Here is a 14882-nt window from a genome sequence, read left to right on the forward strand (position 1 = left end):
TAGAGGGCTGCACAATCCCAAGTGGCACAAGAGGTAAAGAACCCACCTGCAGTGAAGGAAATGCAGGAGATGTGGGTTCAATCCTGGGGTCAGGAAGATCTAATGGAGGAGGAAATGGCAACCCACTCCAGTTGCTTAGAAAGTCCCATGGACAGAGGGTCCTGGAAGGCTATGGTCCATAGAGTCACAAAGCGCTGGACATGACTGAGCACATACACATAAGAGGGCTGGGGGCAAGATGTCACATTTAATTAACAGGCATCTAGAAGTCAATTTTTAAAAACAGAAAAAGGGCAAAAACAGTCAATTTCCAGGAGACAAAATAAATTGGTCAATAAATGTATGAAAAAGACATAGTAATTTATACTAAGGAAAATATGGTCAAAATTTTTAGGAGGTCAGTCAAACTGGCAAAAGCCAGAGTCTGGATAACATCCAGCTGAGCCCATGGGTGGAGAAGGAAGATGTACCCCACTGGTGCGGGTGTCACTTGATCAAGCCTAGTCTTCTGGGATAGCACTTTGATTGGCTTTCGGAGTACATGTGCCCAGCAACCCAGCAATTCTATTTCTAGGTTAATTTCCTCCACAAACATAGGCTTGTGTGCCCTCAAGGTATGTCTGAGCATTTTCATTTTTATCTATATTAGTGAAATGCTGGGTTGACCACCTATGGGGGACTATATAACACAGCAGAGGTGGCTGTGCCTCCACCCTCTCCCCTCTCCCCCACTGTCCCCTCTTCCATCATCTTCCGCTTCCCTGACCTGCCAATTCTCCTCTCTTCCCCAGTCTTGCTGAAGGTCATTTCCAAGCCATTTCCATAGAGCTCACAAAATGACCCTTGACCAATGACACACAATCCTTCACTGTCTCAAGTGGGTAGCAGCATTAGTTTGATGTCAGGCCATCTCAGAGGCAATGGAACTCCTTCCTAAGGATTGAAGTCTAGCACTGAGGCCAAGGAGCCCTACCTGGTCAGGTCTGGGCAGAAATCGGGCCCTGCCACTCACGAACAAATGTATGATCTAGGGCACTGGCCATGCTGGACCTCAGTTCTCTCATCTATACATTAGGAATAACAGTAGTACCACTTTATATTCTGTGAGGGTAACTGAGAAAATCCACATCAGGGGCTTAATCAGCACCAGCTATCATGTTAGACTTACTGTTACTTGCTTATGCTCTTGATCCAGTTGGCTGTGGCCACGGGTACCAGGTACATGGTACTTGGGGTCCACTCAGACAGGGCCTTAGCCGTAGGCCATGGTGCTGCACAGTCTTCACCATGCTTGGGATGCAGGCATGGGTGTGGCTGACCTCAACAGAGCTGCCTGCAGCCCTTTCACTGGCATGACCACAAAGCCTACCCTTTGCTCACAGTAAGAGTGACTTTTCACCTCATGTGCAAGTTCCTCTGTGCTGGCCAGCAAATAGCACCCTTTTGGGGGGAATAGAGTGGCTTTCTAACTTTCCTCACTGAGCACTGGCAGGGCTTCCCACTGCCCCCCTCCCCCAACCACCCACCTTCTAGGCATGTCTGATGCAGCAGAGCCAGCCTGTACCAAGCTGCATCTCAATCTAACTACACAGGTGTCATGCTGGCTTCTTTCCACTCAACAACGTTGAGCATCCTTTACTGCTACTTGCAAAGTGAGCAGAGCTTAGTGATAACCCAGAGGATCTGCTCAAAAACCACCTTGGACATCTTCTTGCAAGTCTAAGCCCATAGCCATGAGGAGCTAGGAGGAAGCAACATACCATGACCACCATTGTCCCAACCTTCTCTCTACAGAATGGAAAGGGAGGACAGAGGGACCTTTGTGTCCAAGTGGCATTTGGCCCCCTACCCATCAACCCCTGAGACCATTCACTCTTCTTAATGTGGTCTCAGAGTCATAGCACCTTGGTTATGCTGGGGAGAGGTGGTCGCACAGTTGACTTAAGACTGGAGCCTGCTCTCTCTGTGCAAAGTCATCCATGACCATTTACCCACGGGGGAGTCCAGACTTTAAGCCCACAGCCAACCCCCTATCATAAGAGTTCTCAACGCTCTGGCTCCAAATGTGTACTTTACAGCCAATTGCATGAAAATTTTCTCAGAAGACCAACACAGAGTTTTAAAATAAATCACTACAAATGCTAGTGTCCTGGTCCTATGCCACACATAATTCCAAGAGCATGGACAAGCCCACACTGAAAACGAGACTCATTTCTTTTTACTTCACCCAATTTCCCATACAATTCAGAAACCTTCCTGGCAGGAATACCTCTTTGTACAATTCCAGTCAGTGTACTTCACTAATTACACAGGTAGTTTTGCTCACTTGGACAGTGTTCAGAATATACCCTTACACTAATTGAGACTGGCTTCCTTCTAGGATAGTCAAAGACACCTGGAGCCCCTGGTCTTTGTCACACCCAAGCAAAGCCATCAGTGACATCTGTGGGTCTCTAACTGCTTTGGGGTTTTCACATGTATTCACCAGCCAGGGGATGTAGAAGATCACTGTCATGATGTGAGAAAGGGTCGGCTAGTGCCAGGTTTCTGATATGGCAGCTAGAAGGGCAGAGAATGACGTTCTCTGGAGCCAGGAACCCCACCCAGTGTAATGGGGTTGAGGGTGGGTTCTGAGTCCAGCCCCCAGGGAAGCCTAATGATCAGTAACAGAGGTGCAGCAGGCTCATATGGGTACCAGAACTGACTGGCAGTGGTGAAACTGAAAGCTGATTGAAAGAGGCAACTGGCTGAAGGTCCAGGACTGAGTCCCAGACCTAACCCCCTAGGGGACTTGGGCTTGGCCTCTGGTGTCAGAATTGGATTGGGATCTGATTCTGGGTTACAAGGATGGAAGAAGGGGGCGGGGGGGGGGTGGTGGTGCTAGGGGAACCAGGACCCTAGTCACAGCTGGGGATCACCTGTGAGGAGCTGGGGACCAAGGTGGTCTGCACCAGCAATACCTGGATTTGTGATCACATCATGATGGGGTCGAGATGGGGATGATGGTATAAGATTCCAGCCAACCTAGGATGACTCTCCAGAAGCAACTGCTCTAAAATGCCCATTCCCCACCCCCACCCCCACCCCCGCCCCATATTTTCTGTTCTGATTTTGGAATGTGCAATTCAGATATGACTCAAACCTTATTCATAACAACCAAAACAAAGACAAGTTTTTGAGACCTTACCATACGTCTGATGCTGAGTTAGGTATATACATCATCACAACTCGGAACAATGATAAACAATATCCTCATTTTATGGAAAAGAAATGGAGTTTCAGAGAGGTTAAGTAACCACAGCAACAGAGGGGTAGAGTCGAGAGTGAAGTCTGGTCTGCCTGATCCCAACAGCAGGGCTCTTACCACTTGGCTATGTTGGGTACCTACCATGTAAGCCCACAGAGGAAATTTAAAAAATCAGATCAGTATGTCAACAGCTTCCAGTCCAGTGGACAGAGAAATCCCTACACCTGAACAGATCTGAATAAAATATTCAGAGCATGCACCCTCTTTCCTGGGGATGAAGTAAGATGCTGGCAGAAGAGAGATGATGTACAGACACGTGCCTCTGACTGTCTCCTCTTTTGAGGAGGAGAATTAGAGCAGGGAAGATTTAAGAACCCTAAGCCATAGCTGCCATCCAATTCCAGCATCCATCCCAGACCAGCCCTGCCTGGGACCAAAGCCTGCAAATTAGACATCAAAGCCATTGCCTGAAGGCCAGCAAGGAGCATTCAGGACCACAGTGACTCCTACGGCCATGCATTAGACAACTTTGTTCTGATTTTCAAAATAGAGAAGAGAGTAGATTAAATGAATAAATTTTACCTCAATCCCCTCCTACTTCTGAAACTTCATAGTTAAATCAATGCTTTGTGAGCCTCAAGGAAACAGTGACAAAAACCAGCATGGGCCTCTAAGTATAAGTCAGGCCAAATTACATCGTTTCTTTGTCTAAAAGTTTATGAGCCTTTAGAGAAAAAGAATATAGACAATGTATCTAGATTTCAAGGACAGTAACTGAAAAAAGTACACAGATACTTGTGTACCAAAGGAAGAAGTGTTAGCTAAATGATAATTCCAGTGCTTGGATTCAAGCTGCTTTGAAAATAGCACAAAAGTAGAGTGCACAACTCCAATAATAGTAGTAAAACAAAATAGCTTACTTTCATTGACTGCATCCTGTATGCCAAACACTGTTCTAAATAGTGTTCTAAATATTACTCCATTTATACCCTTGACAACACAGTGAGGCAGATGCTAACACTACACTCAGTTTATGAATGAGAAAATGGAGACAGAGAGCTGTATCACTTGCCTCACATCACACAGCTGGAAAGTGTCAGAGCAGTGCTTGAGCTCAGCCCTAGAGCACAGACCGCAAAGCCCACACTCTCAACCAGTTACGCTAATACTTGTCAGTTGAAATCAGTTTTCAAAGTGGTGTACACTTAAAAGAGCACGGTGCCCAAACCCATGAGGCCAAGAGGTCTGAAGTTACAAGGATAAGTGCAGGAAAGAAAAGACCCAGATGGGCAGTATCTCCCGAAGAGACAAAAACTTTGAATGTTTAGAAGTAAAGAAGTCTGATTGGAGCCCATGGTGTGAGAGGCTGCACCAAAGTGAACAATCAACAGGATCCCAGTCTCAGAAGAGCCACCAAATTTCTTTGGACCCTGCTCGGGGGTGAGGGTCGTATGTTTCATTCTTGCTGCCATATTTTAAGAGTTGGATTGATAAATGTGAGAGATTCAGAATAGGCAGCCGACACTGAGGCTCAGGAAATCATGCACATTCGGGAGCAGATGATGTTTAGCCTACAGTAGGTGATTGAGGAAGGATGAGAAAGTTGTTCATAAGCAATGGAACCAAAGGTTCCACCCACAGGACACTGCTCCTTAGTGATGGACCAGTGGTGAGGAGGGAAGGAAGGCAGAGCCTGACCCAAGGTGCAGAAGCTCTCTCTTACAGTGATAGGTGATGGCTGCCTAGCAATGGAGTACAGCCACCCTGCAGAAAAAAAAAAAAAAAATCAGCTGTTTGTCATCACAAATATTCAGAAAGCTAAAAATGAAATGACCACTTCTCAGGGTTGTTGGAGAGACGAGGCTGACACTGGGGAGGAGTTTGAGAGGCAGGACCTAGAAGGCCACTCCAGGTGTTAATAATCTGTGACTCCAAATGCCCATAAGATGAAATGTTCTTAAGATGAAAAGCTGAAACAGAAATGTCAGCGCTTATGCCCAGCTATTAGCTTAAACCTTAGAGCTACATGATGCCTCCTAAGGGTTATATTCACTTGGGTCCAACAACTGTGAAAAGAAATTGTAGACTATAGAAGTGTGAAAGCCCAAGTACACAGGCAACGCTGACCCTTCTTGAAACAGCAGTGACAGCTATAAATAGCTTTCAGCTCCCCGTCACATGACCTCAATTCTCCATCCAGGTGTATATACTATCCGAATCCAGGTGCTCAGAGACACAGCTTGCCCCATGACACTTGTTCCTCCATGACCCTTGTTGGAATTTCACCTCAAGGAAAACACACATTACCTCCACTTCAAAAGCACAAATGATGTTTTTATGCACAAGTGTGGATCACATACCAGGGTAAAGTCAAGTACCTCCTTTACCTATAAAAATGGGTACATGGTGGAACTTTTCCTAAAGCCCTGATCAGTAATGAATGAGTAAAACTAACCTTGAGTAAAGTAGCCCTCTTTCAATAGGTTGCAACTCCTAGATGAAGAGGAAGGTGGCTTTGAAAAGGTTGGCTTTGGGGAAGTATTTAAAATCATCCCCAATGTGTAGGCATGTGAGCAAGCAGTCCCCAGTTTATAACACCGGATTCCTGTGCCCTGTGGAGTGTGTCGCCCTGGGGGAAGCTTCCTGCTCTATTGGACTAAAGGGCTCCTCCCTGAAATGATGGCACTCGGAGGCTACCTCTGGACCTTCTCGCTAGGTGGTGAGAAGGACCATCTGAGGGGTGAGACCCATCACTCCATCACTCTGCTCACCTGATCCTCCATCTGAGCTCAGGGGACCGGGCCCCACCAGTCACCAGTCACTTTCCTTCTGCTTCAGTTTCCCCCTCCACCCTCCCTGAGCCTGCTCCAGCCAGGCAGTGCTCACTCATCTCTACTCTCTCTCCTCCATCACTGCTCCCGCCACCCAAGACAGAGAATGTCATGGAAACTGCGCCAGAGCAGGTGGGAGTGGTTCTGAGAACTAGTGACATACTCCCCTGAAACACTCAACACTGACACACACTCACATCACACCCCCTCCTCTTCTCTTCTTCTGCGGGTATGTATTCATACCCTCCCAACCCCCCGTCTCTCCAGTCTGCTACACAAGACATTGATGGGGAGGAGCAGGCGCTTTGATTCCACTCAGCAGGAATTCACTCAATGGCCTTTTTCCCCAGGAGTCATAAAGCAGAGGACAGAGAAACATGACTAATTCTAAAGCAATGTTCTCAAACTTTAGTGAGCTTCAGAATCACCTGGAGGGCTTGTTAAAACTCAGATCTCTGCCTCTTCTTCTCCCCACTCCCCCTCCCCAGAGTACTTCATTCAGGAGGTCTAGAGAGGGGCTGAGAATTTGTATTTCTAACAAGTTCCCTGGTGACACTGAGGCTGCTTGTCCAAACACTGCATCTAAAAACCACTGCTATAAAGGAAACCATTACTGGCCATCTTGTCAAGCATAAGCCAGCAGGACCCAGGATTGGTGGAAGAAGGTTATGATCTGATGTCCTTACAGACTTTTCACAGTGGCATGAAGACTATCAGACCTGTCTGCAGAGGAGTTCCCTCTTTCTCTGTCATCTCAAGGCCCCTTCCATCCCCTGAGTCCTGCTCCCCTCTTCTTTATCCTGCCTGGAAAGACCAAGTTTGGGCGATGCCACATTCCTGGGCAGTCCATCCAAGGACTATGTTCCCTCTATCATAGGGACCACTCTGCTGCCCTGGGACAGTTGGGATGAAAGAGGTTAACAGCTGCCAACAAAGGATGAAACATGAGCTTAATAGAGAGAAATGGGAGTAGGCAGAGATGAGAGAAGGAAGAGTGGATTCTTTTTTTTGCTGTGGGAGGCAGATTCAAGAGCAAGAGGAACAGCAAATCTCCATCACCACATGGCCATCTCCAACATCCTCCTCAGAGCTACCAAAGGGTAGTTCTCAGTGTGTGTGAGGTCGTGGCACTGGAGGCAGACAGTCATGAGCTTTCATCCTGGGGGCTTCCAAGACATCCTGTCATTAATTCCCACAACCTCCTAATCTGAGTTCCATCATGCCCAATTCAGCCAATAAGAAGCCCCAGTTCACAGAAGATGTCACATGTCCTAGGCCACACACCTTAGGATCCACACCCAACGTGCCTGCCTTGCTGCTCAGCCTCTCTGAGTCAGGAGGAAAGTCAGAGGTGGTCACTGGGGGACCACAGGGACTGGCCGCCAATGTGTCTCCCATGAGAGGGGACAGCGGTATAGGACAATAATTTCTGGAGCCCTTTCTAACACTCCACCTTTTTGATCGAAACGGCAGAGGGAACCGAGTGCATTTGAAGAAGAAATAAAGAAACAAGACAAGTACTAGCTTGTCTCTGTGATCCATCAAAGTTTTTCCTATGTGGGCGATGGAGAAAAAGGGTTTTTGTGGTCAGAAATGTAACAAGGCAATTATTTTTACACCAATCCTTTCACATAGTTTTTCACAGACAGCAATTTTATAAGACATAATTATCTATTTTCACCTGCTTCATAAATTCCTCCTTTCCATTTCTTCCCCCATAAATAGAAATTACTTAAAACTGAAGACATGCATTTCGGTGCTCACAGTGCTGCACAATTCCTCATGCATTCCTGGCTCCCAACTCTCTCCTGCTGGCCCACCCATCACACTCCCAGGGCCATGGGACCCTCCTGTGAAAGAAGTGAGTCTGGCCCTGAGGAGTCATGGAGTCCCTGCTCCCTGAGAACTGAGAGCCCAGCTCCTTGGCCACGGCTCCCGCCCCGTTTCTCAGCGTCTCTCAGCTCTGGAGGCCAGCTGCACCTGGAGTCCTCAGACGCTCTGTCTGCAGCCCCCTCCTCCCACGGCCTGTCTGCTCCCAGTGGCCATCGCCTTCTCATTTGTTTTCATCAAGAGCTCCAGGCCAAGGTGAATGGTGACTGTGATCTGAGCTGTACGATAGATTCTGCTGTGACACTCGGGGCTGGCATCAAACCTGTTCTCCCCCTGAGGACATCACTTATTTTTAGATCTCCAATCACACTGGAAGCTTGCATATCTGCTGCAATCTTCACACTTTCCAGGGATGTAACCAAAGCAAGTTCTAACACTGATTGAGAGTTTACTATGAACCAGGCACTGAGCCAAAGACTCCATAATATGATTTTGTTTAATCCGCATAACAACCCAGAGAAGCATGCATTATTATGAGGTCATGAGAAGAAAACAACAGAATGTAAGAAAGGTAAGAAATTAGTTCAATTCACAGAAACAGTAAGAAACAGAGACAAGATTCAAACTTCTGTCTGTGAAGTGCCAAGCCCACCTTCCCAATGCTACATGCAAATCGATGATTCAATCAGCATTCCCAGGACCTATTCAAGGAGATTGGGGGCAGTTTGGGGTGCCAAGACTCCCCAGGGGGCCTCAGGAGGAGGAAGCGGGAGGAGAAAGGTGAGAAACTTCCTCAGCTGAAGTCAGTAACCTTGATGTTCAGAATCTCAGCTCCCCAGCCTAGAGCCTTTGCAACCCTTCCTGGCTGGTGGGGCTGGACATTCCCTTTGATCTCTCCTCCTGCCCACTTCTCTAAGTAGCCTACTGATAATTCCTCCTCGTTAAAGGTGGTCCCCACTGAGCACCCCATATAGCCTAGCTTCTTTCAAGGGGTTCTGTTAGCAGGGGTTGGGGTGGGGGTGATGTCACCTGTGATCTGTGACCTGCCTGTAGCCATCCCTCAGCTCTCACCTGATCCCATCCATGGCTTAGGTTGTCCTGTCTCTGAGAGCAGCCCTGACATGCTGCAGCGTTGCACCCTAAACTCCTACATCAGTCTTCTCAGTCCTCCCTTCCTTCCCTCCAAACCCTGCTGAGAACAAGTCTTCTTCCTGAAAATGAGCACATAGGGCCATGACAGGACAAGGGGGCAGTTGGCCAGATATGATGCAGCAGATCCAGAATGCCAGGACTGGCAGAGACTCAAGCAGGATGGAGAAGAAGGAAGAAGGGAGCTGGGTGTCCAAGATCAGCAGCAGCAACATCATCACAGACTCATTCACACAGCTCCCTATGCCCCTCTTCTCTGACTTCACTAAGAGCCCACCCCAGCCCTCTGACACAGCCTTGGGGTGCATCCAAGTCCCTGCTGAATCCATGAACTTTGTCAAGCGTAGGGCTGGACGCTGTGCTTGGGCTTAGGGCTCCCAGGGCATCTCATAGGTCAAGGAGATCCTAGGTTCTCCCCGGAGAATAAAAAGAAAATAAAGAAATGCCCACATAGGGCTATGAAAGTTGTCATGCATTTTAAATGTTTAGATTAATTTAGAATAAATTAACACTTTGAAGACTATAAAAAATACAATGAATATATATGTGGTGCTTGTTTCATGAGACTAGCAAGAGTCACAAAAACATCATTTTTTTAGCAAACTCCAGATATTTTTAGCCTTGTAAAAGAGTACATTTTAAATCATAAACTTTTTTTGTAAAATGTCCAGTATTGTCAGTGAATGACTACTGATACAACCTCATTAAAAGACAGTGGCAACAGGCATGCCTGAGGCCTAGGCTCTTGGAGGCTCCCACACTGTGTCCCTTTCCCCCATCACATCCTGGACCTGAACACTGTAGGCACCCACCGTCCTATATATTTTAGAAGGACAGAGCTCCCCTTTGCCCGGGTCCTCCCAGCACCTCATCGGGCCATCACCATCCTTTGTTTGCCTGGACAGAGATATGCACTTGCGAAATGAACAAGCACCTGGGCCCTGCCCACCAATCCCCCCCACCAACCCTCTATCAGCTGGCCAGGCCCATGCTGGCTGCCTTGCTCCACCTGCAGAACCAGCTGAGACCCAAGGCCATGGGGCAGGGCTGTGCCCGGCCTCCACAGCTCCAGATATGCTCCTTGTATCTGAAAAATTATTTACACTGGTGATGTGCGATGCCTTTTTAAGAGAACAGATGGCACCTCCAATTAGAATGCTTTAAAAGGAAACCCTAATGAGAGTATAAAAGCCAACAAATTGACTTTTTCATACAGTACTTCCCTGGCACACAATAAATCAAATATATAATGAGGCTCAATAAAATAATAGGTTTATTTACACTTGTTTTGCCTAGCATTGTGCTGCCAGCCAGCCCGGCCTCTGGGTCCTCTTACCCACTGCTGGCCCCTGCCAACCAGAGCCTGGAGCTGGACAATGTGTCCTTGAGCTGCTCTTGGCCAGATCTCTACAGGCAACTGGGACTCTGATTTGGCAATTTCTGGCCAGACCCTAGAGTTCTGCTTCTGGAGGTTGAAAGAGCTCAGGGCTGTGTACAGGGTGTGGTGACATTCCTCCACACCCTGACATCCTGACAAGTCCTGCATTCACCTCCCCACTCTGGGTAACATGTGGAGATTGTGGTGGGACATAGGGGCTAGAAAGGTGTGCCTAACTTAGAGCTAGCTGCCAGTGCAAGAGAGAAAAGCTTGGGAGGTCTGAGTTTAATGAGCTGGACTCAGGACATGGGTGAGCAGTGGGCAGTGAAGGTCTACAGTGTGCAGAGTGAAGGCTCTGGGAAGCTCCTGTTTATACCAGGAATCAGCCCTGTTGGCTCAAGCACATCAGGTCAGGTGACAGGAGATAAAAGGGAGATGTCATGTGAGAGGTAAAAGGAGAGGTGCTACAAGGCAATGAGCTCCACATCTGTCACTGCCCTACCTTCTCTCTAGGCGGCCTTCTTCAGGCTCTGGATGGATTTATAGGGTGTGTATGCTGGAGTTGGAAGCTGGGGTCCCAGACTTTTATTTTCACAAGTTTATCTGCAGAGGGAGGCTGGCCAGTAAGACAGGGTCTGTGAGAGCGAAGGGGAATGTTTTCAGGATGCAGGCTGTGAGAACCTGGATTTTGGCAATCATGGAGACTGGTCCTTAGTCTGGATATCCAGGAAGCAGAGACTGAGCCTAAGTGGCTTCTAAAGACGTGCGTGAAACAATGCTTGTCGGGTTCACAGGGACACACAGAAGAACCTCAGAAATCAGTACAGAGGTACCACAAAAGGAAGACTGGGACTCCAGTCAGCAGAAATGGAATCATTTCTGTTCATATCAACCCAGAGAGATCTGGGGAAAAATCAATTTACAAAAGGATGAGCTTTTTCTCAGTTCCAATCTATAAGCATTGATTGACCTCAGAAGTTTGATCTAGAAGACACTTTCATTCTTCTGCTTTATCCAGCAAAGGTTATATATACTGCAAGGCCAGAATTAAGAAATTCTACCTGGAGTTCAGTCATTTTTTTCTGCCCATCAGAACTGCAAATATGTATGAAATGTTTCCTCCGTGGCTTTCTATACTGGGGTGGGCAGAAGGAGTTTGGTCAGAGGAGGTGAAGGAAAGGTCCTCACTCGGAGCAATCTGGGCAACATTACCCAATACAGAAGAAATTTCTAGCATAATTAGAGGTTAACCTGGAGCACTGACTTCTGAATGCAACAAGAATACTGAAAGGGAAAAGTATCCCTATTTTAGGCCTGCCACACTTAGGAGAGGAAGAGCAAGTTCTTGAAAGTGCTGTGCAGGGATAAAGGTGCTTCTGATCTCTGCATGATGCTGAATTATGAGGGAGAACATGGTGGAGAAATTCTCCTCTCCTCCAGCCCTCCCCCCAAGGCAGCAGAGTTGCCCCCCTTCCATTTTGGCAGGATGACTGCCCTTCCCTCTACAGCAGAGAGTTGGAGAGTGCTGGGGCTGATGCATAGGCCCCAGCCCCTAGAATTTCTGCCTCAGGGATTCACGCTAGACTCTGGTCCTGTCGTTTGGCAGAGGCATGGATGTACCATATAGGTACCTGGCACACAAGGGCCTTCACTGGGTAACCAAAAAGACAAGTGAAGGATGACTGGACACTCTGCTGTACAGTAGAAACTCACACAACATTGTAAAGCAACCATGCATGCATGTGCTTGCTTGCTAAGTCAAGTCCAACTCTGTGTAGCCCACCAGGCTCCTCTAACCATGGGATTTCCCAGGCAAGAATACTGGAGTGAATCGCCATTTCCTTCTCCAGGGGATCTTTCCAACCCAGGGATCAAACCCGCATCTCCTGCACTGCCATGTGGGTTCTTTACCACTGAGTCAAAGCTCCAGTATAAAGTTTTAGAAAGGGAAATACTGAGAGGCAAAGGAAGGCTTTTTGAGCCTGGCTGGGTGGGGAAGAGTTTAGAGGCCTTATGAGAAAAAAGCTGAAACAGGGGGAAATCAGCAGCTGGCTGACAAAGTGGGAAGCAATGGTTGGGATCAATGGCTACTTCCAAATAGAAATTTTTGTTTAAAAGTGTTCAATTCTGTTTTCTACTTCTCCATTGAATGTTCAGTAGAATCTACATCCATTGCCACAATAAGTTATCAGTGGTTATCTCTGGATATAGATAATATGGTTGCATTTGTTTTCATATCTACTCATTTCTGCTCAAATTCTCTCCAGTCAACATGCATTAACTTTATAATCAGAAACTATAAAAAATGTTGTTTTATAAAAATCTACATTAGAAAAAAAGAAAAATTTTACTAGACAATTAGTAAAATCATGAGAGTTCTGAGGGGAGCCTGGTCACAGAGATACAGGAAGCCTAGTGAAAAGAGAGGATAGTCTCAGCTGTGAAGACCAAGTGATCTTCTTGGAGGAGGTGACTGGAAAAGTTACCAGGAATTGTTCCAGCATCTTGGTGCACCTTGATTTTGCACTCAAAGAACTCTCCATTTGACATTTTTAACCATCTGGTGGACAGAAATTGTCTTGCTTGAGTAGGAGGAAGGCCCTCTCATCTGGGAGGAGAGGACCAAGAAAGAACCTATCTTAACTAATACTGATAGAGGGACCCTGTTTGCCCAGCAAGGAGCTGTTCATTTCAGCACCACAGCCAGCATTTCTGCTTTGTACCTTGCAATTGGAGAATGGTGTCTTAAGTCTTCCCTGCCCCAGGCCCACCACTTGCACTATCAGACAATCAAACTCCCCAGCCCAGAGCCCCTACTATACACTTACTAGTGCATGCCACTTCTGGGGGGTCAAAATCCGCTCGGTAGTAGCCGGTCCTGCAGGTGCAGATGGGAGATGCCTCTGAAGGGGATCGGCTGTTGGAAGGGCAGTGAGAGCAGACCTCAGCTTCCTGGCTGGCCTTGAACATCCCTGCAGGGCAAGCTGGAAAATAAAGATGCTGTCTTAGAATTAATGGAAGAGGGGCCACAGAGGCCTTTCCCCGGAACTGGAAAATGAACCATTCTGTCCCCTTAAAAAGGACAGTGAGATACCCCATTGCTCAAAGTGAGCATTTCAGATAGAGGAAACCCCTACTTAAAACTTCCGAGTCTTCAAACATCCTTAGTGAAATATATTTTCCCAATATCAATGGCCTCTCTCACTTGAACAATATGAATAATGATTCTTCCCTTTCAGGTGTGTCGAGAGATTTAATTGAGAAAATGAATCTAATGTATAGCTCAGTGTCTGAGGCATAAGTGCTTTATAAATGGTTATTCCCTCCCTCTTCCACCTGGTTAACAGTTGGGGCCTTACCCTGATCCACTCAGTGAAGGATTTTCACCGGTACTCAGATGGAACAATGCCCTGGTTGACAATGGGCTGGACCTATGGTTCTTAAATGTCACATTGCAACACACATGAGGGACACTGTGAGCTGTGTTAACACTTATTATGAATGATGGTAAAGGGCTGAAATTCATGACTGATTCTTTAAGAAGAAATTAAAGTGATTTCAAGGTTACTGGCTTAACAACATCATTCTCCCTTAATTGCATTTTGAAATGCTTGGAGGTGGGGGTGGGGCAAAGAAGGATGGCTTTACAGGCAGTGCACCAGGGAATGTGTCATGCACTTGGTATCATCTATCATGTACATGTCAGTGGGGAAGTTTGGGAATGCCTCGTACAACCCAATGCCCACTAGAGCTGTCCACAGATATAAGGCACTTATTCTTTTTTCTCCATAGGTCAGCCTGTGAAGAGCCATGCCCCTAAAAGTCTGGCTCTAGGCCATTCCTCAAGCTTTTACCATGCCTCATCTCCAGAGACCTTTGACTCCAGACATCTGGTTCCTGCCTTGCTGATTCCTCAGAAAATTGGCCCTGCCTGTCTTCCTCCCTCAGGCCCTTTCTCACTATCCCAGCTCCTGACTCTTCTGGTCCCCAAGAAACCTGCTCTGGCTTATCCTTCCTTTGAGACCAGGCAAAACTAATTTCATAGTCAACTGGCTTTCTTACATACTTCACCAGCTCATTCAACAGACATTTAATATGATCCTGCTAAGAACTTGACCCAGGGAATTTTGAGAACAGAACCTGCCCTCAAGGAGTTCTTGATCCAATGCAGTCATACAACCACAATACTGTGTGATCATTTCCAGGGACTTCCCAGGTGGCACTAACGCTAAAGAACTTGCTTGCCAATGCGGGAGACATAAAAGATGTGTGTTCAATCCCTGGGTCAGGAAGATCCCCTGAAGAAGGAAATGGCAACCCACTTCAGTATTCTTGTCTGGAGAATCCCATGGATGGAGGAGCCTGGCAGGCTACAGTCCATAGCCTTGCAGAGTCAGACACAACTGAAGCGACTTAGCGTGCACACATGTGAACACTGCCACAGTAG

The 14882-nt window shown here is 47.1% G+C and overlaps 1 protein-coding gene across 1 annotated transcript in view; it reads right to left on the reverse strand.

Annotated features, from left to right (window-relative positions):
* The window catches only part of EPHB1 (EPH receptor B1), a 462907-nt gene that overhangs the window by 142430 nt on the left and 305595 nt on the right, over nt 1-14882 (reverse strand). Inside the window, exon 4 of the mRNA XM_070794456.1 lies at nt 13264-13419. Coding sequence (XP_070650557.1) covers nt 13264-13419 — 156 coding nt within the window. The remainder of the gene's footprint in view (nt 1-13263; nt 13420-14882) is intronic.

This window comes from Bos indicus, chromosome 1 (assembly GCF_029378745.1).
Source record: "Bos indicus isolate NIAB-ARS_2022 breed Sahiwal x Tharparkar chromosome 1, NIAB-ARS_B.indTharparkar_mat_pri_1.0, whole genome shotgun sequence".
Taxonomy (NCBI): domain Eukaryota; kingdom Metazoa; phylum Chordata; class Mammalia; order Artiodactyla; family Bovidae; genus Bos; species Bos indicus.